General features: G+C 41.8%; 5 protein-coding genes across 5 annotated transcripts; 4 read left to right on the top strand and 1 right to left on the bottom strand.

Moving 5' to 3' along the window:
- Positions 1–2,145: 2,145 nt before the first annotated feature.
- On the top strand, positions 2,146–5,084 carry Pmar_PMAR019335 (hypothetical protein; the record flags this gene model as incomplete). The annotated part of the gene is made up of 5 exons (XM_002784812.1): positions 2,146–2,235; positions 2,961–3,032; positions 3,087–3,122; positions 3,608–3,649; positions 5,052–5,084. 5 exons carry the CDS (start codon positions 2,146–2,148, stop codon positions 5,082–5,084), a joined length of 273 nt encoding a protein of 90 aa, XP_002784858.1.
- A 146-nt stretch (positions 5,085–5,230) lies between these two features.
- On the top strand, positions 5,231–7,772 carry Pmar_PMAR019334 (hypothetical protein; the record flags this gene model as incomplete). The annotated part of the gene is made up of 3 exons (XM_002784811.1): positions 5,231–5,292; positions 6,185–6,287; positions 7,641–7,772. 3 exons carry the CDS (start codon positions 5,231–5,233, stop codon positions 7,770–7,772), a joined length of 297 nt encoding a protein of 98 aa, XP_002784857.1.
- Positions 7,773–8,383: 611 nt separating this feature from the next.
- Positions 8,384–9,619, top strand: Pmar_PMAR019333 (hypothetical protein; the record flags this gene model as incomplete). The annotated part of the gene is made up of 4 exons (XM_002784810.1): positions 8,384–8,412; positions 8,958–9,067; positions 9,241–9,316; positions 9,565–9,619. 4 exons carry the CDS (start codon positions 8,384–8,386, stop codon positions 9,617–9,619), a joined length of 270 nt encoding a protein of 89 aa, XP_002784856.1.
- A 2,211-nt stretch (positions 9,620–11,830) lies between these two features.
- Pmar_PMAR019332 (hypothetical protein) lies at positions 11,831–14,900 on the bottom strand. The gene is made up of 8 exons (XM_002784809.1): positions 14,756–14,900; positions 14,624–14,689; positions 14,323–14,440; positions 14,188–14,276; positions 13,324–13,404; positions 12,519–12,594; positions 12,019–12,135; positions 11,831–11,975 (listed from the first exon to the last, which is right to left on the bottom strand). Exons 1-8 carry the CDS (start codon positions 14,872–14,874, stop codon positions 11,937–11,939), a joined length of 705 nt encoding a protein of 234 aa, XP_002784855.1. The 5' UTR covers positions 14,875–14,900; the 3' UTR covers positions 11,831–11,936.
- A 706-nt stretch (positions 14,901–15,606) lies between these two features.
- Positions 15,607–17,307, top strand: Pmar_PMAR019331 (hypothetical protein; the record flags this gene model as incomplete). The annotated part of the gene is made up of 6 exons (XM_002784808.1): positions 15,607–15,734; positions 16,435–16,565; positions 16,610–16,749; positions 16,898–17,037; positions 17,083–17,171; positions 17,282–17,307. The coding sequence occupies 6 exons, from the start codon at positions 15,607–15,609 to the stop codon at positions 17,305–17,307; spliced, it is 654 nt and encodes a 217-aa protein (XP_002784854.1).
- Positions 17,308–24,261: the final 6,954 nt, after the last annotated feature.

Raw genomic sequence — 24,261 nt, 5'->3', positions numbered from 1 at the left:
TATTTTTGAGGGGAAAAAACTCAAACTTATCATCTCTATAAGGGCGCTCCCCATGAATGTATTGAAAACAAAACATGTACAAAACATAAACATGAAAAATGCGGGGAAGAAATTTTTCTCAATTGTTTACTACCATTCTTTCGTCACAAAGTGCATTGAAGAACACAAACTATAAACACGGAAAATTTTAGGGAAATATATTTTACCCAATTTTTCAATACCATTCTTTCGTCACAAAGAGTATTGAAGAAAAAAAAATATAAACACGGAAAATTTTTAGGAAATATAATTTTCCCAATTTTTCCCTACCATTATCTCGACCACTCGTTCGACCAACACGTCCAGCGATTCTCTCGCACAATTCTGATCTTCTCACACGAGCTTGGAAATCATCACAGTGAGAAGTACTCGTCGATAGCGCATCGAAGCTGCCACTGCCACATCTTGTTGAAATCGAATCGTCGTTGAAGGAAGAGTGTTTCCGGGGCAAGGACAAGCAGGATGACTGTGACGAGCCCATATATAGAAAATAATTTTCCTGAAAAATTATAAATATCACTGAAATATGTAATAAAAATTCAAAATTAATATATATAACAGTTGCTTCTATCGAGTTGCACACGAACGAATTGAATGTCAGCGCTTTAGCAGGGAGAGAAAAAGAGCTCCCTCAACGAAACCAACTCAACCGAATTGAGATATCATAAGAGCACTCAAGAGTGCAAGAACCGTGAGCTGAGACGACACACCATTCGTGTATCTTGCAGTTTCATTTATCGTCTCGCTCGCATCTGTTTATCTCGCATGTTTCATAGGTGCAAATTGCGCCTTAAACCTAATTAACGCCTCAGGCAACTAGGACTTCCTATTTCACTACTTAAGTAAGCACGTTAAGGCTGTGGGGTTGCGATGTAACGCGAGGCAGAGGAGAAGAAGGGAAACTTGAGCCAAGATGGCTACTGTTAGTGACAAATGAACTATAGCTACTTCGAAGTAATGATGCTCTATGTGGCTATGTACTACTAGAGAAAGCGCACATCTACGATATTATTATCGTCATTCATCTACGATACCGCAACTACTGGAGGTTATGCTGCGCTTAGCTATTATTGTGGTATCTCAACACGGCAAAGTCGTATTGGCTGAGACGACGCGCACTTCTACCGACGGTGTGCTGATCAGCATCGGCAGCCATGATGAACGAGAACACAATTCCACAAGCGTGTTGATGATGCAAAGTGTAATCTTAGTTTGTTATTACATGCCATGTTCTACCACTCTCCCCGATGAGCAGTGCGAGTTGGCAGAGAGAGAGAAGGAAAAAAAGGGAAATGAAAATAATGAGCCTACGAAGACACGAAGAGAGCAATTGAAGAATTTGTCATTGTACTCGTGATAGACCTCAGTTTAGCAGTCGCACTTGTCGCAGCATATCCATAATTCTGTTGATGTAGGGGTGATAGACCTCTAAACATCTTTGGTGGCCAGTCTTAGAGTCAGCTGTGCGCTCGGTAATTCTGGTTAATGAGAATCAATCTGAAACTATACCGCATATACAATGTTGTTGTTGTTGTTCACTGAAATAAGTCGTGACGCTTATGCGTATTACGACTGATAAAGTTAGTTTAACCCAACCTAGTCTCCTTCACAAAAAGCCCCAGAGCTGCCCGCGAGCATATACAATGTAACAATGGCAGCTATGAACATGTATGAACATTTGCATATCAAGTGTACACACACACTATGCGTATCTCTTAGTAGTTGATGTGAACCAGCCTAGCATGGCAGCACCGAACCCGTTACCGAGTGGAAGCACTCTCATGCCAAGTTCAGTCGGCTCGCTACCCTCCACAGTCGCCGATGTGGACGTCTCAACTTCACGAGCTGACCTTCATATCGATCGAATCTATACAAATCCACTCGGAAGTATCGCCGAAAATGATAATAGTAATGACAAGCGTATCTTAATCGATCAACAAGATTCAAATCAGGTACGGAAACGGTATTGATTCAAAACGGTTTGCAAATACGTAAAATAATTACTTGTGAATTTCTGATAATTTTTTTCTTCAGACCCTCAAGGGAATTCCTATTACTGTCCGGCTTGTCTCGAAACCTTTTCGAGCGTATGGGAGGCAACACAACATGTGCGAAGTCGCGAACATGTGGAAACTATTGAAGCCGTTGATTTCAATAGCAGTGATGATGATGATGAAGACCCGTATGCAGGAAGATGTGCATCGGAAACCGAGGATTCTCTAATGAGTAAGTCGCGCGCAGTGTTGTTGTTGGAGTAGTAGGAATATATGTAATCGCTTTCCTCATCAGCTGCTGAGCTCAGAAGAGTTTATATATGAATTCGGGTAGAAGTGTAATACAGAAACCAATAAGAATTTCCTCTCAGAATTTTAATATTATCACAAACTGTTACTACTACTTCCCATCAGTGTTGGAGTAGTAGGAATATATGTAATCGCTTTCCTCATCAGCTGCTGAGCTCAGAAGAGTTTATATATGAATTCGGGTAGAAGTGTAATACAGAAACCAATAAGAATTTCCTCTCAGAATTTTAATATTATTACAAACTGTTACTACTACTTCCCATCAGTGTTGGAGTAGTAGGAATATATGTAATCGCTTTCCTCATCAGCTGCTGAGCTCAGAAGAGTTTATATATGAATTCGGGTAGAAGTGTAATACAGAAACCAATAAGAATTTCCTCTCAGAATTTTAATATTATTACAAACTGTTACTACTACTTCCCATCAGTGTTGGAGTAGTAGGAATATATGTAATCGCTTTCCTCATCAGCTGCTGAGCTCAGAAGAGTTTATATAGAAATTCGGGTAGAAGTGTAATACATAAGCCAATAACAATTTTCATATCATCACCAACACATGTAGTTGACCATGTGCGTATTTTCCTCCCAAACTGCTGTACCACTCAATGAGTTTTTTCAGGCTCTGTTCATCATACCACTCCAAGCGCAACTCCTCGACCGTCGTTCCCGCCTCCTCCCGGGTTTATCAATGGTAATTACATAATTTGTCACTAAATATCATCATCAACAAAATTTCAGATTCTAGGGTGTCGTTAACGCCGCGACCAACGAGCAGTTCCGGGTAAGCCATTTTCGATCCGAGAGTAGCATATAATGGAGTTTCACGACGACCCGTTTTACTACGTGAAGTGGCGTCGTAATACTCCATGTGAAAAACGCGATATGAAGTGGCGAATTGAAAACACTTGGCGAATCACCCCGTATCACATGAAAAACCACACCACGTGTTTTACGCGTTATTCACTGCTCACATGCGTTTTTCGCGAAGTGAAATGTGAAATGTGAAATGTGTTTTTCACTAGTGTTTTTCATTTTTCGAGTGGAACTCGATTATACTAGAACAAATATGAATATGAAATATGGAGTTTCACAACTACCCGTTTTACGTGAAGTGGTGGCGTAAAACTCGGTGAAAAACGCGATATTCGCGACGATATGCAGTAGTCGTGAAATACGTTTTTCATATCACTAGGGTCAAGAAACTCCATCATTTTTTATATTTTTTCGATAATTTTATTGTTTTATGATCGTTTTATTTTTTTCCAGATTCGTCCGATCTGTGCGACTCACTCCAGCGTCATCCTCGCGGTAATGCAAAAATGAATATACTCATTACACATAAAATATAATTTATTTTTTCACTCATGTGATGAAAAATGAAATATTCCTGTGCGCAGTTTTGGAGGAATATATCTTCGCTTTTCTATATGAGTTTAAATATGAATTCGGGTAGAAAAATTTCGCCAAATTTCATATTATCACCAACACATGTAGTTGACCATGTGCATATTTTCCTTAACTGTTTAGTGAACTAATTTCGAAATTCCGAATTTCCATGCTGGAGGAATATATGTTCGCTTTTCTCATCAGCTGACGTGTGAATTCGGGTGCGAATTTCCATATTGTCAACACCAACACTATTTTTTTCAGATCGGAAATTAGCAGTAGTGCTACGGATTTTGATTCGTTCGGGGGAGTTAATACACCACCAACTCGCACACAGCTTGAGCAAGAGCATGAGGCGACTTCTTATCGAGAGTATGAACTAACGCGTGTTGGAGTAGTAGGAATATATGTAATCGCTTTCCTCATCAGCTGCTGAGCTCAGAAGAGTTTATATATGAATTTGGGTAGAAGTGTAATACAGAAACCAATAAGAATTTCCTCTCAGAATTTTAATATTATCACAAACTGTTACTACTACTTCCCATCAGTGTTGGAGTAGTAGGAATATATGTAATCGCTTTCCTCATCAGCTGCTGAGCTCAGAAGAGTTTATATATGAATTTGGGTAGAAGTGTAATACAGAAACCAATAAGAATTTCCTCTCAGAATTTTAATATTATCACAAACTGTTACTACTACTTCCCATCAGTGTTGGAGTAGTAGGAATATATGTAATCGCTTTCCTCATCAGCTGCTGTGCTCAGAAGAGTTTATATATGAATTTGGGTAGAAGTGTAATACAGAAACCAATAAGAATTTCCTCTCAGAATTTTAATATTATCACAAACTGTTACTACTACTTCCCATCAGTGTTGGAGTAGTAGGAATATATGTAATCGCTTTCCTCATCAGCTGCTGAGCTCAGAAGAGTTTATATATGAATTTGGGTAGAAGTGTAATACAGAAACCAATAAGAATTTCCTCTCAGAATTTTAATATTATCACAAACTGTTACTACTACTTCCCATCAGTGTTGGAGTAGTAGGAATATATGTAATCGCTTTCCTCATCAGCTGCTGACCTCAGAAGAGTTTACATATGAATTCGGGTAGAAGTGTAATACAGAATAGCAATGGAGTTTCTTGACCCTAGTGATATGAAAAACACTAGTGAAAAACATATTTCACGACTACTGCATCTCACCGCAAATATCGCGTTTTTCACGGAGTTTTACGCCACTTCACGTAAAACGGGTAGTTGTGAAACTCCACTGTATGAGTGTTTCGTAATTGTTTTTTTTTGTTTTTTCTTTTTTTTTTGCAAGATTCATCGTGTCACCCGTCACCACCTCAAATGATAAAGGTCGATTTCGAGTGAAGTTCACTTGGCAGTTTTGCTCTAATCAGGCGCTCATACCATTCCTCGAGCAACTCGTACGATCATCTACGGTCTATATGCACCGATAGAAGCATACATCCTTATGGGAGGACCCCCGAGGAGTTTATGGCTAGTCGTCGTGAAAGAATAACTCAACTAATTCCAAATCCTGATGCGATGAGAAGACGGTAAGAAAAAAAGGCAATTCTAGTAGGAAATTTTGAGGAAATTCTCATTGGTGTCTCCACATTTCTACTACCCGAATTTGTATAGTTGGTGATGTAAACATATATTCTTCCATAGTAGAGCTGATATTAGTGGTTATATAGTGCATGCGAATTCGAGTAGAAGTATGTAGGCGATTCGAGAGCTGCTCATTCGTAGTATGATCGGGTGGTTAGTAAAACTCCAATATATGAGTTCCTTATATATTGGAGTTTCACGACTACCCGTTTTACTACGTGAAGTGGCGTCGTAATACTCCATATGAAAAGCGCGATATGAAGTGGCGAATTGAAAACACTTGGCAAATCACCCCGTATCACATGAAAAACCACACATCACGTGTCTTACGCGTTATTCACTGCTCACATGCGTTTTTCGCGGAGTGAAATATGTTTTCACGGGTGGCCCTAGTGATATGAAAAACACTAGTGAAAAACATATTTCACGACTACTGCATATCACCGCGTTGAATACCGCATTTTTCACCACTTCACGTGAAACGGGTAGTTGTGAAACTCCAATGTGTAACTCTGAAAACACTGGATGCCCTATTGAGTTACTCTTGCCATTTTTCTGATACTGTATCTGCTCTCTGGACGATATCTATTCGTACTCTTTTACTATCGTTTCGTTACATAACAAGGATGCGGCAAGTACGTAATAAACCAATAAGAATTTCTCAAACACTGGAGTTTCACAACCCGTTTTACGTGAAGTGGCGTAGTACTCTGCGATATTATTCGCGGTGATATGCAGTAGTCGTGAAATATATTTCTCACTAGTGTTTTTCATATCACTAGGGTGGTGAAGTAACTCCGCTGCATTTGTTTATAATTACTATTTCCTCTACTTTAGGGAATCTACTCGCGAGTGGAGATATTCTCAGCCGGACGGAAATCCTAATAAACGATTTCGGGATGATGATGATATCACCAAAATGCGAGCTAAATTTCCGCGAGTGACACCATTGTAAATCTTGCAATCTTGCTCTCACTTGCATTTCCTCAACGCAGATGTGAAGCGGAGATTCTACATGGAGAATTCGGAGTGAAATATAGTGGAAATTGGTCGGAAGAAGCGAACACGTGGTTGGTAGAGGTTAAACCAATTTGCATCGTTTTGGGAGAAAAAATTGTGGAAAAAATTCCGGAGGAAGAAATAAGTGAGATTTTTGGAGGATGAGTTTGTATTGGAGTTTCACAATTCGTTTTACGTGAAGTGGCGTAGAAGTCGGTGAAGAAGGCGATATTCGCGGTGATATGCTATAGTCGTGAAATATGTTTTTCGTATCACTAGGGTGAAACTCCATGGTTTTATGAGAGTTTAATATGTGATATGAAAATTTCCTACATTTAATATAATTTAATTAATTATAACATTAATAACGTTAATTTAAACATATACTAATTTTATAATTTTTGCCAGTAGGTTGTGATTTGTGAAGTAGTAGCATTAATAGTTACTATCACATGGAAATTCAATCGTGATATGAAAACCACTAGTGAAAAACATATTTCAAATTTCACGAAAAAATGTTTTTTTTTTCAATGCGTTTTTTTCACATGGAGTTTTACGCCATTTCATAGAAAACGGGTGAAACTTCACTTCGATTCAACTGATGCACATCGTGGAACGCTTCGCTCCGCTGTGCTCGAGACGAGCGATTCCAACATGAAATATATGGATTTAAGCCGCCTTTCTCACGCGTTGAGTCCATGTCTATCAACCCTCCTAACTGGCATAACATTATCGCGTTCGATTCCCGGCGTCGGCATTTCTCTTCTTTTTTCTCGATAGGTGTTTTGGAAGATTCAATTCTATGTAACATATGTGATGTATTCGTGGAAACTGCAGGAATTAGTAAGAGAGGGAATTTTGGTGAGAATTTTCCAATTTTTGGTATGGCAGGCGACAATATGCTGCGAGATATTGAAGCGGAGCATCGGAGTGACCCGGTATAGTAATTTATGATATTTTTTTGGTATTTTTTGCTCGGGATTTTTGGTAATTTCGTGTAATTTTTGGTTTTTTCCCTTCGTAGTTTGAAGAATTCTATGAGTTTATTTTTCATCCTTGTAATTTTTGGTAATTTTCCTTGAAATATGTAATTAACGATAATTGATCATCTTAATTTATCGTATAATGGAGTTTTATTCTAGTGATATGAGAAACACTAGTGAAAAACATATTTCACGAGTATTGCATATCACCGCGAATATCGCGTTTTTTCACGGAGTTTTACGCCACTTTACGTAAAATGGGTTGTGAAACTCCAATATCAATAATTAATATTTTTTCCACAAAATTTTAGGTGCATTTGACTCAACGGGAAAAGTTGCGGAAAAGGTTTGGAATATGCGAGGCGTTCAACAAGGAAATCGATAAAATTAAATCCCATCGAATCAAACTAGCGATCAGTGCTAATGGTTACCCCAGGCAGTAGGTTTGGTCGCTGCTGTGGTGAATATATAATTATCTAACAAATGTTTTAAATTTACTAAAACGAAAAAATTAAAATTTTATCGAATTTTATCATGTTTTTACATGTAACATAGATAGCAGTGGAGTTTCTTGACCCTAGTGATATGCATAAACACTAGTGGGGAACACATTTCACGACTATTGCATATCACCGCGAATATCGCGTTTTTCACCGAGTTTTACGCCACTTCACGTAAAACGGGTGAAACTCCAGTGAATTACATTTATATCAATTTCGGAGCGAGCGTAGCGGGTGGAGCATATACCGCAACAACAGGCGCTTTCGCGTTGTGCATGCGTGCAGAAAATAACTAGAAAGCGTAGGAGTCCAGTAGATACATTAAAACGACTCCTTTATATGCCGAGGTTTGCGCAAAAATCGAAAAACTCGATTTCTCGAAACTTTTTTGACGGAAAAATGTCCGACCCGGGGATCGAACCGAAGAGATATGTCGAATTTGTTGATCGAGTCACTAAACGCGGATAGAGCGAACTCCGCCCCTGCGTTACGAAGACCTAGTATTACTACTTCAATACAATACTATAGTATATTATTGCATTGTACGTATTACAATGGAGTTTCACCCGTTTTATGTGAAGCGGTGATATGCAGTAGTCGTGAAATATATTTTTCGCAATTTTTTTTTCATATCACTAGGGTGAAACTCCAATTAATAATATATAGGAATTTTATCGTTCATGTTTTCAGCGAATCGCAAATTGTATTTCCATTTTTCAGCTTCTGGTGTAGTTGTTGTGACGCACATTTAAAAACTCCGGAAGCGGTACATTTTCACACGGGTATAAACGCTCATCGGGTAGGTTTGCATCGCACTGCAGATGGTTTGAAGTTGATAATGTCAGTCTAATTTAATGTATCACGACTGGTGTGACGAAGTTGGTCAAGACCCGAGACTCTATTACAAATCTGGATGGCAGTAAGCAGTGTTGGATTTCCTCATCAGCTCAGCTCGGGAGTTTCCTCGCATACGAATTTGGGTAGAAGTGTAGTGCAAAAACTAACAATAATTCTCTGGGAATTTTAATATTTTCCCTTAAAACTGCAGAATTTCCTCCTAAATTGATATAACATTCACATTGATTGTAGTTTTTACGGAGTATTGGGTTGAATTTTTCATTTTCTCAGTTTCCCGGCTAAAGAGGTTTCCAAGGAGGAGTTTTTGCCGAAATTTGATGATATGAAAGTTGAGGACATCTCTTATTTAACTAAAGGGGAAGCTGCTGGAGCTAACTATTGTGAGTCGTTACTCATGAATTTTCAAATGTGGTTGATAAAAACGTGAGAATGATGTTCTCTAGAGATATGTAATATATATCATAACTCGTCGGCTATTAAAAGTTATCGCGATTTGGTCGAATTATGGTATTACAAGTATTATTTGTGCCCCACGACTGAAATTTTTACCTAGGTTGCCGTTGCAACGTCACTTTGGCGTCGCCGTGGGAAATACGACAACACCTTCGAACGAAGTCCCATCGCGAGAGGTGAGTGTGGGGAAAAATAGGAAAATTCTGAGAGGAAATTCTCGTTGGTTTCTGTATTACACTTCTACTCGAATTCGTATATAAACTCTTCTGAGCTCAGCAGCTGATGAGGAAAGCGATTACATATATTCCTACTACTCCAACACTGATGGGAAGTAATAGTAACAGTTTGTGATAATATTAAAATTCTGAGAGGAAATTCTTATTGGTTCTGTATTACACTTCTACCCAAATTCATATTTTCTGAGCTCAGCTGATGAGGAAAGCGAACATGTGTTCCTCCTAAACTGTGAGCCGACGTAGTGCATCGAACAGATCCTGTTTTTTCAAAAAACCGGAAAACTCACAAAAAAAGTCATCAAAAAGCTATACAAGGAATAAGTAGAGCTTGCTAAAGCTCTACAAAAAACTTTTTTGTAGAGCTTATGTGTCGTCAGATCCGCTGTTGGAGTTAGTGTTGATGAAAGACCACCTCTAATTGAGCTAGAACCGGACATTCCAATGAAGAAATATGAGGATGAAGTTAAATCAGAAGATGGCGATGAAGAAATTCCGCCACCGGGGATCGAACCGGGGGTCTCGGAGGTCGACAAGGAAATTGAGGAGGTTTGGGGAAGTTGTGATGATGAAGAAAAGCAATGGCCGCGGTTTTCTGGCGAGCCGAGCGCTGATGAATTCGAAAGGATGGTATCATCTATTATTAATGGAGAGGAGTTTCCTGATAGTTGATCGAATTTGTTAGATGTCATGTTGTGAGGCTAATGAGGTTTCTATTATAATGTGGAGGGTTTGAGTGTAGTTAGGATGGATGATGATGGTGAATCGACTATTCCTACGCTGAGAGAAAACTAAAGTCTACCTAGTGTTGCTGTAGCGGTGAATAACTTGACCACTTCTGACATACTTTTCGCCACAATGAAGTTAAGATACGTTTATTGGCGGCCTTCAGAGTCGTTGAGACTTTGGGGCTCATCGTTTGATTCGTTGACGAGAGTTGTCCGTATCAAACCCCATCTCTAATTGAACATAACCAAAACTCAGCGCAATCGGAAAACGAAATCTCCGAGGGAAACCAAGTGATAGAGCAAATCTGGTCCCAACTGGGCATTCCAGTCATGTGTTTTCTGACGAGCTCGAGGGCGACAATAGTCAATACATATTCACAAATTCGTAACGAATCTTTTAAAAAGATACCCCATTGTTGTGACCGCTCGGGAATGCCCACTGTGAACGCAAGGCGATAAGGACTGCTGATACGGTATCACTCGAGACGGGACTGATGAATGCGCATGCGTACGCCGCAGCTAATACAGATCAGACACTCATATGTGCGTCGCTCCGCTAGACTCCACTACACCCATAGACCGCTTTCTCATTTTCTCGACGATACCCGCCATCCAGGGATCGACCCCACGAGCTCTCCCCACTTGGAGAGATATCCTAACGCTGATGAATTTATTAATAACATATACCTCGAGATCGTCTTGTGACAAAAATAAAACAGTTGCTCGAATTTGCATCAGAAATGAATTTATGTGAATATGAAAAACTTTACAAAGTTTTACGTCGTACCACGCAAACTATGGATTTTTCAACCCAACCGAGTGACTGAAACTCAATTTTCCCCTACACCTAGTTCACTGTGTTACACAGAAAGTGTTGACATTTTCAGGTCAAATAATTGGTAATGGTAATTAAATTATCGACAATTTTCAACTATTCGTTTAGTCAACATTCATCCCGTGCTTCTGCTAAAATAGCAAGAAAGTTAATATTACACCCGAGAAGTTTAGGAGTTCAATTTAACCAAGGACGTGCGCAGATATCACGCGGAATGTCTTATATACTCCTTAGCTAATCTAAGTACACCAAAGCCATATTCCACTATCAGAGAATCATCCAGGAACCTATTTTGTATTTCTCACGGAACATTCTTCAATCAGCTTGTGGTGTGAATGTCATCACATTGGGAACACTTTCCCCATTGTTATCAAACCCTGGAGAACGCTATTTCGTCCTGGGTTTCTATAGAGATGGTGTTGTATTTTTTTGAAAGCGCGGAAAAATTGACCGTTTCAGAAATTTTACTAAAGCGAGCGAATAATGATACGACTCTGATATATTTTTGTTCCTACATTAGTGATACCCTCACACACGGAATCTCACAACCTGAGTCGCAGTAATAACAAAGAAATCGAAAAAATACTGTATGTTCTATTATTTTGTGAGGGGGTTTAGTAAACCCCATAACGCTTGTCCGCGAGCACTGCGACCATGAACTGACTGTGGTCTATTTTCGAGGGAAACCTCTTCAATGGAGATTTTCTTCACTGACATTTCACCGCCATTCTCAGTGATACGGCAATACCACTGGATCGCAATTTAAAATGTCATGCGAATTTCTTTACATCGATCATTCGCGATTCACAAAACAAGCAGGCTTATGAATTCCACGCCATCTGTAAAAGAAAGCCTTCCCTTCTTATGCCAACTCAAACAGAACGACTCAAAATCGTGGAAAAGTTGAGCTAAGATGAGACGAACTCGCATGCTAGCGAGGACCGACGGGTGAGCATGATATTTAAATATGAACAATTTCTATTGCATCCCTCAAAATTATCTATTCAGCTCTCTCCAAATCACGCGGTTCCCTATTAACCTGAAATCACAAATATAAAATTACCGCGCGCCACGAAATTCACCTCGGGTTGCGGTAGATCATGGTGGATAAGCACTTGAGATTGAGCGAAACCCGTAGCTCGATTCACGTGACGTGCCACTTGCCCGAGAAGACAACATTGACAGAATGATGACTTCACCTGAACAAACGGACTGCTGGTGGGGGGGGCGGATATATGCACATGGTCAACTACATGCGTTGGTAACAATGTGAAAATCATCGGTTTTTTGCGTAAATTTCTATCCAAGATCGTGTGAGGATCTTCATAATGTAGTGAGAGCTGAGGAAACCAGACATATATTCCAATAAAAAATACGCTCTCATACTAGAGAGCCTTAATTCCCCATTGACACGATCATCCACATTCTGCTATTTTAACTTTGTTATTATCACTAATTTCATCTATAGTCTAAGACTAAGGCAGCGATACTCCAAACAACTATAGTAGCGATAACATGCGAGTAGTAGTACTGCGTTATGCGCAATCTTAATATAGTAACCAACAGTACATCCCTGTATTACAACTAGCCACACTGGAGTAGATCTCTCCGGGTCCTGAATGTTGTAGAACCGCACCACAGTTCGTGCGGCGTCGTACCTGAAAATGGTCATACCACTCCTTGAGAACTACTAATGCAAGGAATGGTAGTCAACACATAAAGTAGAATTCAGCGGTGTATAAGACGGATAGGAAATTGAATAAACAATAACACTTCATCACTTGTAGGCATTTTATTATTGGAGTTTCACAACTACCCGTTTTACGTGAAGTGGCGTCGTAAAACTCCGTGAAAAACGCGATATTCGCGCCTTGCAATAGTCGTGAAAACATTTTTTTCACATCACTAGGGTCAAGAAACTCCATTATTGCAACCATAGAGATACGACAGGGCTCTTTATCAACTAAATTCGATAACCATACAGTGCGGGAGATTCATCAAATATAATGTGATGATTATAAATAATAATATACCATGGTAACTCGTAGATATTATAAATGGTATACAAATCTTTATGAATAGATAGGGTTAACATTATTATCCTTATTAATATCGAGGGGAATATGTAAACTCATCATCATTGAAGTTTCACTCGTTCTACACAAAGTGGCGTAATACTCCGTGTGAAGAACGCGATATGAAGTGGCGAATTACATCGGAGAGAGCACCCCAGTGGGGGTGAAAACCCCACAGCATTTCACGTGTTTTACGCGTTATTCACTGCTCACATGTGTTTATAAAATATGTTTTTCGCTAGTGTTTTCCATATCACTAGGGTCAAGAAACTCCATTATTGAACAATAATAGATTTCCCCAGTAGATGCTACATGAGATAGACTGATACAACCCATCCTGCGAAGTTGAGGCCAGGGATGTCCAGAAGACCAGCAATCACCGCCACAGCATACCTGAGGGAGATACTTTACTAATAGTGAATTAGTACAGTAATATACAGTGCGGACCAAACAGTTATGCATATGTAGATTTTCAAGGTAGATTACCCCTTTAGGCGAGTTCACTTCAAACTGAACGGACAACGCATGAAGAGCGAGTCGCACATCGCTAACAGTTGTCCAACTTTACAAGGAGTTCACATCTAGAAGTATACATAATATCCCCTTAAGAGTTGTCCAACTTTATGCATAGTTCACATCTAGAACTATGCATAATATGCCCTTAAAAGTTGTCCAACTTTACAAGGAGTTCACATCTAGAAGTATACATAATATCCCCTTAAGAGTTGTCCAACTTTACAAGGAGTTCACATCTAGAAGTATACATAATATGCCCTTAAAAGTTGTCCAACTTTACAAGGAGTTCACATCTAGAAGTATACATAATATGCCCTTGAAAGTTGTCCAACTTTACAAGGAGTTCACATCTAGAAGTATACATAATATGCCCTTAAAAGTTGTCCAACTTTACAAGGAGTTCACATCTAGAAGTATACATAATATGCCCTTGAAAGTTGTCCAACTTTACAAGGAGTTCCCATCTAGAAGTATACATAATATGCCCTTAAGAGTTGTCCAACTTTATGCATAGTTCACATCTAGAACTATGCATAATATCTTCTTCAAATACTACAGGGAAAAAATATAAATAGGATAAAAAAATGCGGTCACCGAAGCTCATTGTTGTAAGAGTAGGACAAAAATAAAAATTTTTCCGAGAAATTCAGTTGAACTTACACCCAGGACACCGCTGCTGGCGAGGGGAGCCCCAGAGGATACGGCTCGTCACGAGGTTGAGCTCTGGTGAGAATTTGGTGCATCAACACCTTGAGTGCATAATTATCATCAAGAATAGATTGATCGATGACCTACTGGCCAGAGTGGAACGAGTACCATTAATAGGCAAGAGCTCTGATCTGAGAAGCAGTCGCATAAACCGTCCGACCACGGACTGTTGGTGAATGCTTGCTCTACTGCTGTGTTGTAGTATCTGAGAATAATGGAGTTCCTTTACCACCCTAGTGATATGGAAAACACTAGTGGGAAACATATTTCACGACTACTGCATATCACCGCGAATATCGCGTTTTTTACCGAGTTTTACGACGCCACTTCACGTAAAACGGGTGGTGAAACTTCAGTGTGATAGAAAATATTATACAAGTTGTTTTACGGGCCTCGCGGAGGGTCGATCATTTCCATCTGCTGAGGAGCGTTACTTAACGGCAGCAGAGGACACCTACACAAAAAAGATGAAATTGCAGTTTCTATGGAATATCAAAACTCAATGAAATTATGCACATACCTGCTCTGAGTGGATGCATCAACTCCAGCAGTTCCCCCCTGTTGTTGTTGTGGCTGTTCTGGAGGGGCCGATGGGACGGGGTCTTGCGACCCTTCGTTGTGGTGATCAGCAGGCGACATTGTTAGTCCTACTCGCAATCAACGATTTACCTCAAGTAGGAACATTTACAATCGAGTTTCAGATGTTGAATGCAATCCCGGAATGAGCGCTATTGAAGCTCAGGAGAGGTCTATTCAACGCGCCTCTTCAGATTGCGGCGTGAATCTTTTAACGCATGCGTGCAATTGTGCTGTAGTGGGGGGATACTCATTAACCATGTCATTGGAAGAATTAGTGTCCTCACTAGTCGCTTGGGAATCGTAAACTCCTTATAGGCTCCTACATTATGCGCCAACTAATGCACAATTTTGAGCTCGATAAATTCCCGTGCTGCGCACAATTTCATGACTATGTCACGTGAGGCCATAGTCTAATCCTTACAGAGCGTTTGGGTAGAAACACCTCGGCCGTGTTATGTGGCTTACATGTCTATTGTCGGCTCTGAGCTCGTAATTCTGGGAGCGGAGTTATCGACTAGAATTGTTGCCGATTGTGAGTAAATACTAAGGAAAGGCTCAATGAGCCGGTTTTGGAACTCTGGAGCGATTTTGGAGCCGCATTTTACACGTAGGATTCTTCCCGTGGTTGATTTGGAGTATCAGACTTGGCTAATTCTCAATAAATCTAGTCTGAAACTTGATTCACACGTGGAATCATATAAATGTCGATAGACTTAGTTTACTGTAAGTTGGTACAGCTTTCCTTCTCTTGTCACTAGTGGGAAATGCTTTCCAGTTCCTTATCCACTACCAATGTTGCGTCAGTCCTCAGTGGCCTTATACGGTATCCGAGCTCACCCGTACACCCCCCCAGGGCGTAAGAGCTGGTCTAAGCAGCACCTCAAGTTGCGGACACCTCGACCGTTAACTGATAGATTCACGTAATAATCTGATGGGAGGGTAACTCTCGTGAGTGAATGTATCTATGATATCTTTGTGAGCTATCTAGACATGTGGCATAGCTGCCCCATAGAGGAATAAGTTGTAGTAAGGTATATCTTGGGGTGGCATAGCTGCCCCATAGAGGAATAGGTTGTACTAAGGTATATCCTGGGGTGGCATAGCTGCCCCATAGAGGAATAGGTTGTAGTAAGGTATATCTTGGGGTGGCATAACTGCCCCATAGAGGAATAGGTTGTATTAAGGTAAATCTTGGGGTGGCATAACTGCCCCATAGAGGAATAGGTTGTATTAAGGTAAATCGTGGGGTGGCATAACTGCCCCATAGAGGAATAGGTTGTATTAAGGTAAATCGTGGGGTGGCATAGCAGCCCCTGGAAGAGCTCACTACCTATTGTGACATTCCTACCAAACGGTGGTCTTCATTGGACGTTTTTACACCACCATAATCGTTTGGTTTCTGCATTGATGCATAAGTAGCCTGACTAGTATGGGGGATGTAGTAACGGTTATAGTATAAATGACGTGTATTGCATTCCATCCACAGAGGGAGTATGTGGTAGAATCCTTCATCCGCTGGAAGAGTTGCTTGCCAGTAGCAGAGTCTAGCATCACTGTTTGGCTGAGCCGAATCGGCTCTTGAGTGAACTGTCGTCCCTCCTATCTCATCTCTGTCTTCAGAATGGGCAACTTACATCCGAATAAAGAGTGGTGGCGAGAACGCCGTGTCGCTCCGCCCACATTCATGGGCTTTCCTGATGTTGCTAAAATTGAGCTGCGTGGAGGAGAGTTATACGCTGAGAAGATGGATGGTAAGTAGCTCATGCTCCGTCCTGGATCATAACGTTTGCTATAGCCCCCACTGTGGCCATCATTATGGCAAAGTGTCTGAAGGATGACATAGGAGCACCCGGTATCTGGAACAAGCTGGTGTGGCGGGCACAGCATCTAGCGTGCCAGTCGACTGAGCCGGAGATATGCTACATATGGAGAGCTGTTAGTCAAAGAGATTGGTAGTAGCGGGAGTAGCTTGGAATTGTCCGTTTACGATTCGAGCGTAATTGTAACTCGACGAGTTGGATTATATGATTTTGAGGAGTGCTATGCGTGGAGACTGTGCCGACGTAGAAGTAGATCTCAGTAGCTGACCCTGAGTACTAGGTACGACTCGCATTTTGTGGCCACCTTCCTCGGCCGTTTGGATCGTCGGTTGCCGATGTTTGCTATACATGACTGCAGTATTGCTCTGGAAGGGTTCATCAATGACAAATTCAAGAATGAAAGGTTGAAGATGCGAGTCGGGTGAGGATGACATTTTTGTTTCCGAAGATACGAGCGACGTATCTTGGATCAAGTTGAGCTTCTGCTAGTCAATCGCGATGATTTCCGAGTGGATGGTTTATGCAAACTTGCCAGAAGTAATACATGGGAAAAGCTTCAGTGGTTGGAAATACTCATATATCTGCTGTTTATTCATAATTGTCGTAATTTTTTGAATTTTTCGATCTTTTTTTATATTTTCTTGCAGGGCTGCGGCCCTTGATTGTGGAATGACATTCAGCTTCTACTAGCCGTAATTTCATTGGTGACCGTTGGCTTCATTTTTTATTGCGAACCATTTTCCAAGGGCTCATCCTCTGTGTGGTTGGCAGGTCTATATAAATACGCAGAAGGCGGGCCGTTAGTGGCAATAGAAGCAGTAGAAATGCTCATGTCTAAGATTGCAGCTCATCTAATGGAAAGGGACCTCACTGTAAGAATTGGAATTACATGACGCGGCGGTCATCTCTAGCAGGAAACTGACCGATCACTGTTGATCGATACGTCCGAGGCCATGGCATGGCGTGTCAGAAGAGGAGTTAATAATAGTAGGAGGAAGCAGGATCCTTCAGTCACACTGGTACCTACTCTGATTGCAAGGGAATCATCTCGTAGAGCATGCAGCTCATCTTCATGGGTCTATGAGTGGTCATGTTATTGTCTGTTGCTGGGAGTCCCTTCAACCTCGCCTCAGTCCTGTTACGGTGATGACATCGTTTCATCGGTCATTCAGAAATCGCGTGTTTATCGGATTTTGCGTTAAATTGTTTTTGCATACACATACACAGCTGTTTCATTTACATTTTTGCGTTACGTCTTGCAGCATGAGATGCTACGATAACACCGTAGTTTGTAGTTAGCGTTGGACTGGGGTCGACTAAGTCATCGATTCCATTTTCTGATCAGCTGCGGACCATGCTAAGAGAATTAATGATGACCCGACCGGATGACACGCCGTTCACTGAAGAAGAACAGAGCAAGATTCAGAAGGCTACTGAGGCGCTACGCTGATCACCCATGAGTGTGGAAAAGTGTTTCTGATGTTTCCGTCTTGTGTTGTAAGTCCTGACCGTGGACGATGATTCGATGGCAGCGTAGCATAGGGTACTACGGTTGCCAAGGTAGAATCGGAACATTAGATTGTCGTACAGGCGTTCGGGTTGCTGAATTGAGTCGTAGATGTAGTGGGATCATCTGTAGAAAATCGATATAGTGATTCAGGAACATCGGTGAGTTGCTCGACTGTCTTGACTGTATTATGTTCTTCCCTGTGACCGGTGCAGTATAGCTGCATGCATTCAAGTTGTTACTGGAGTAACTCCAACAAAATATGGGCATTCAACGACAGGCATCAAAGGCAGTAAGGCATGATAGTTGCCATCAACACTAATATAAAGGAGTGACAGCATAAACTTGAGCCAAAACCTGATCGTGGACCACTCACAATCGGCCGTCTTTGGAAGAAGCGCAACGTATCATCACAGTGAGTGGCTATCATAGGCCTCTACAGATGAATAAGACCAAACCACTCGAAGGTGGATGACCGGTCAACATAGTGAATGTGATGTTACCTTCCTTGCAAGAATTGAAGGTTGAGTCGCCTCGATTGACTTGGGTTCATCTTGGCTGCTCTCTATGGCCTAGATGAAACCCAATAACAGTGTGACGACTCTGTCTAGGTGAACCCACTTCAGAAAGGAGTCCCCGTAGATACTTGAGTTCTGTTAATATCAACGGCTCCGGTTGGATCTGAACACATTCGAACTAAAATTCCCCATAATGATCACAGACATCCGCATATGAAGTCCTTACAAATTAGACATTTTCTAGAATCATTCTATCGCATGATGTAGGAGCCTACGAATGCTGAAGGCCTTTTCTCGAGCAACTATGGGATTTACGTTGTTACAACTTCTCCAATCATCTACTTGCAGGCTGTATCGTCGTGCCGGGCACATGGTTTAAAACAGTAGGATGTCGTGATGGCCACAACGGTGTCATTTGAGATCAAAACTTACGAGTCTATCAAGGCCACTTGTACTGTTATAATTTATGATAATTCATACAGCGACATGAAAGAAATTATTATCAAGCGCTACTCCGCCTCACAGTCAGACTGACGGTTGACCTATTATCGAACTCACCTGCTTGTTTGTGTATGAGCGCCGCTGATGAGACAAACGTCGGTGGTCACCGAGAAAACGTGAAGTAAATCGGCAAGGACGGAATGGACGGACAGGAAGCGTATAGTTCGGCAGCGCTGTTGAGTTCATCTGAATTCCACCCGGGGGTACGTGTTACGCGACTTCTGTTCACAACCATTACCATCTGTTCACGGGCGTAGTTGCACATTTCGTGAAGAATAGAGACTTCTGTAAAGCAGAGGTCTTTGGATTTTCGGTCAATCTCATGTCTAGCCACTTGCAGTAAAGTTGAATGTACCTGTCGTTCGTGTAGTTCCTCAGCATAGCCTCATTAACCTACTATTATCTCCCAAGCCTCGGGCGGTGGCGATGGATCATCAACTGAAAAAGGAAGTAGTTCAGTTCACGAGGGAGATTTTCTTCAATCTGAGTTGAAAACTAAGAATCGGCTCAATACCGTAACAAGCTGTGATGAAATATGACACGCTAACGATCGAACATGATTTGGCGATTGAGCGAATACCGGAAAATGAATGCAGTTAAGAAACAGTGAGCATTCAATGCTGCATGGAACGCTCCTTATCTACAGAGGATGTAAGAGTAGTCAACTGCCTCACAGGCACTCAACGTGAGTGACTTGAGGAGAGAGAGTCGGGTGGCTTGGCTCACCAAGGACAAGTTCAAGGATGGGCAAGGCCTTTCGCCAGATGTGTTCTTGTATCCTCATGCAGTGCGCCTTGGGGATGAATCCTTGGCCTATGATGGGTGATGGAACATGGGGTTGCATTGATAAAAGGAGTGGTAACACACGTATACGGCCTGGTAGGACATGAAGGAACACCGACGTTCTCAAATACTGTGCTAGTGTTCCAACCTGATAAGCATTGCATTAAATGTAGTCACACTGAGGGACGGGGCACTTGCAAGTTGCAACGCGCCACAAAAATCGAATCGAAACGAGTGTGTCACAAGCGCTCCAGAAAGGTGTAGTCAGTGTGGCCAAGCCAGTCAACTACGCATCGGAGTAACGTACTTCATCATCACAGCTCAAGCGTAGTGGAACAGACCTATGCTTCGAGACAAGAGCATCTTGCATCCGCCTTGTGAGGAGACGCCTGCCCTGTCTCGTCTACTGCAACGACAACCCCAACAACAGACTGCATTTCCAAGCCTCTTTTGACGAGGTGGAATTGCCCTGGAATCTTTTACCTGTGGATGCCTGTCGAGTGGCAGCAACGGCATATCTGCCCCAAAATGGATTCGGCCTTCTAACAGCAAATCTAATTCTGTAATTCGCCTAAATTGGGCATGATGCGGTTGCTCCGGTGGAACTCGTCGTCCTATGATATGTGGCTGGAAAATGGGTTGTATTGATGCATTTCTTGGGATGGCATAGCTGCCCCATTCGAAAAAATGTTGATCGTGGTAGAGCATATCTTGAAGTGGCATAGCTGCCCCACCCGGGAAAGTTGATCGTGGTAGAGCATATCTTGAAGTGGCATAGCCGCTCCACCCGCAAAAGTTGATCGTGGTAGAGCATATCTTGAAGTGGCATAGCTGCCCCATTCAGGGAGTTCCGAAGGACAAATATATGCCTTTGGTAGATTGTTAATTCTGTTGAGAAATATTAACTACATTATTTAGAAATCGAATGGGGCCGTTATGCCCACGGGTCCGGAATTATGGCAATTATTCGATGTCGAGTGAATATCTCTCTTTGCCTGTATGAAATCCTAGTGCTCTGGCATAGCGACCCCATTTGCCAATCCCCCTTTACTCGAATAGGAATCTTCCCTGTGCGTAAGATACGGATTAGCTCCGCTGTCGACCTCTACTATTCACTAAATCATGTGCTGCAATTCTAATAGGAATCTTACCTGTGCGTAAGATACGGATTAGGTCCGCTGTAGACCTCTACTATTCACTAAGTCATGTGTTGCAATTCTAATAGGAATCTTACCTGTGCGTAAGATACGGATTAGGTCCGCTGTAGACCTCTACTATTCACTAAGTCATGTGTTGCAATTCTAATAGGAATCTTCCCCGTGCGTAAGATACGGATTAGGTCCGCTGTCGACCTCTACTATTTACTAAATCATGTGCTGCAATTCTAATAGGAATCTTCCCTGTGCGTAAGATACGGATTGGGTCCGCTGTGAACCTAGGCCGAGTTATTCTGTCATACGTTAGCGAGTTCTCTCTCTATGTACGGTTTTTGTTATTAAATGTCTTCAAGTTCAGCACGTACATCTCGAACCTTTTCGGGTACAGTGGCTGACATTCTGCGGCCGGTAACCCGAATTATTTCATCCACTACTGAGGTTACTAGTGACACTGAAGAAGCGGCTGAGGTAGTAATACGCTCTCTTGAGATTTCGCCCGACTCGGACAGTGTTGTAATATATGTTCGCTTTCCTCAGCTGACCCTAGGAGTTTCCTCACTCATTATAGGAGTTCATATACGAACTAGGGTAGAAATGTACAGAAAGCAACAAGAATTTTGCAAAATTTCCTCAGAATTTCCATATTGTCACCAACATATGTGGTTGACCATGTGCATGTCCCCCCCTACACACTGTGTCTCAGTGTATGTGATAAAGTCGTCATGTCCTTGTTCACAGCTAGGGTGGTTAACACTGCTAATAGACCTAGTTTTGTTCGAGCCGCGGTGTCAGACTTGTATCATGATGTTTCTGTAGGTAGTTCGGCGGCTTATTCGTTGCGAGGAGCACATGGGCTTTCTGGAGGGTATTGGCTCGCTCAAGATGAAGAAAGATCTCGAGGAGATATGCAGGGCTTCTTATGAGGGTAGACGCTGTAGAGAGGCTATGATGGAGGTACCGCGGTTTGAACCTGTGCCTTCTGATCGTTATTCTTAGCCTTTATCGTGGGGACTAAGTCGGTCGGCGACGTGGAGGGAGAGCTATTGTAGCCTGTTGGTATTAGAGGCGCTCGCTTCCACTGGCAGCAAAGAGCTGTGGAAAGAATGCTCAGTCGGCATCCACTTCGACGTTACACAGCGTTTAGTGGTAAGCATCACTTCGAAATCAAGCGTCTACTTGTATCGTTCGGTGTAGTTGTTCAATCATTACACCAGTAATGATGATCCTCGCGTTACGCGAATGATGAGAGCTAAAGCGGCGGAGGTTCGGGACTTAGTTATGGAGCGTTATAGAGACGCTGAAGAGATCATCAGAAAACACGGTTCTCCAATAGTAAGGCGTAACGGCTATCACAAAAAAGGACGATGTAATGGAACGTAGAGTGTGTGTATGAGATTAGAGAAGTCATCATCCTAGGTAGCGGCCCGTTGACATCGGTTTCCTCAAGTAGCTCGGGAGAGTCTCCTGTGCGAGGCAGAACCCGGAAGGGCTATATCAGTAGTTTCGGGTTTCGACGGCCTCATCTGGTTTATACTACGTATGGAGTTGTATTTGTATGTAGAATTTAGGACGCATTAATAGAATTGATTGAGAGCGGCAAGGACTTACTCAATCGTCTTGCGAGGGTGTGAATGATGTTTTCTGTCATTCATAACGGCGTGGAGATTTCACTCATATCCATGGAGTTTCACAACTACCCGTTTTACGTGAAGTGGCGTCGTAAAACTCGTCGTGATATGTTATTCCGTGCATACAGATATTCGTCGCCGATCGTCACCAGATCGCCTCCATAGTAACGGAGTGAATATTGTATCTAGGGATAGCGTCTGCCCTGTAGTTTCACCCATTAATGATGATGGTAAGGTACTCTGCTTCCACGACCTCTTCATCGAAATACAAGCACTTTCCCTTCCCTTTAGGTTTCATACAGGGGTTGGCTCGGCCAAGTTTCGCGATTGATACCTCTGAGAGTGAGAGCTCTTCCTGCTGCTGCTGCTCACCTGTGAAGTCCCGGCCTTGTGATAGTGGCGATCTTTTGGATCTCCGTACCCACAGCGAGATGATAAAGTAGGAGAGGGGGCTACCTAGTAAGTGAATATCTTCAGATTTTCCTGAATTTCACGAAATTTTTTACTCTGTTTTCTCCCTCCGGACATCCGCGTACCTATGTCGGGCATGCTTGTCTTGAGCTTCAGATGCTCTCCTGGGACTCCAACAACAAGTCATACGTCCTCGTCTGTGCCCTGTAGTATTACTACTACCACCGACAGCGGCGGCGGCTGCGGTCCGGTAGATCTGTTGTAATTTGCATACACAACTTGGTGTTAGTTTCTGCAAAGCTCAATGCTCTCGTAAGAATCATTTTCTTACTATTCGCGATTGTTAGTATTATACTCAAGGTGGTTTAGTTTCAGAGTCATGTTAATAGGAGGTACTTTTCGTAATACGTCAGACTTTGATCACTATCATGGATTTCACGCGGTGTTTAAGGAATATATGTTCGCTTTGCTCACCTGAGCTCAGGAGTTTTTTCAGCAATTGTAGGAGTTTTCATACTAATTGATAAAAATTTCCCAAAATTTTTACTCAGAATTTTAATGTTGTCTTCCCCGACATGTGTGTTGTTCATGTTGATTTCACGTCACGAGGAATTAACCTCAGAAGGCTCCTGAGTGTTGCTGTTGGGCTTTCATGTATTCGAATATGTGTATAGTCGTTAAATATCTCATTTCTGGTGAAGAACCGACTATAGAAGTGGCACTGAATAACACTAAGTTTTCGTATTCACGGATGGCAAATCTGTAAAGAAGCTATGGAAAAACTACCGAAGTGAACTGAGAGGGCAGTCTTATAGGAACAAACGCGATGATAGAGAACCATATAGCGTTAGTTTCGCCCTAGAAAATCCGGTTGAAAAATTGTAACTAATAAAAACTGTGCTGATATATCAGTAACCGTTCCGAACATGACCGTTTCGACTCAACATGTGATGTATGATGATAATAAGTATATCCTGTTAAAGTTCAGCTCAAAACTCTTATTCGTTAACGAGAAACACAGATTTTTTGAATTTGCCCGAGAAAAAAATACGCTCCTTAGTCGAGTATTTTACTCTGTAATTGATCGCTACTGTATAGTTGTCATCAGCTAAGTTCAGACTA

The sequence above is a fragment of the Perkinsus marinus genome (assembly GCF_000006405.1).
Source record: "Perkinsus marinus ATCC 50983 genomic scaffold scf_1104296934586, whole genome shotgun sequence".
In the NCBI taxonomy this organism is placed as follows: Eukaryota; Perkinsozoa; order Perkinsida; family Perkinsidae; genus Perkinsus; species Perkinsus marinus.
This window is presented reverse-complemented; position numbering and strand designations above follow the sequence as displayed.

Excerpts from the sequence above, each read along its gene's own strand:
- Pmar_PMAR019332 (XM_002784809.1), bottom strand. The coding sequence starts at position 14,874 with ATGTCGCCTGCTGATCACCACAACGAAGGGTCGCAAGACCCCGTCCCA. Across the intron at positions 14,441-14,623 it reads ATCGACCCTCCGCGAGGCCC|ATACTACAACACAGCAGTAG; the intron begins GTAAAACAACTT and ends CATTATTCTCAG. Across the intron at positions 14,277-14,322 it reads TACTCGTTCCACTCTGGCCA|GTGTTGATGCACCAAATTCT; the intron begins GTAGGTCATCGA and ends TATGCACTCAAG.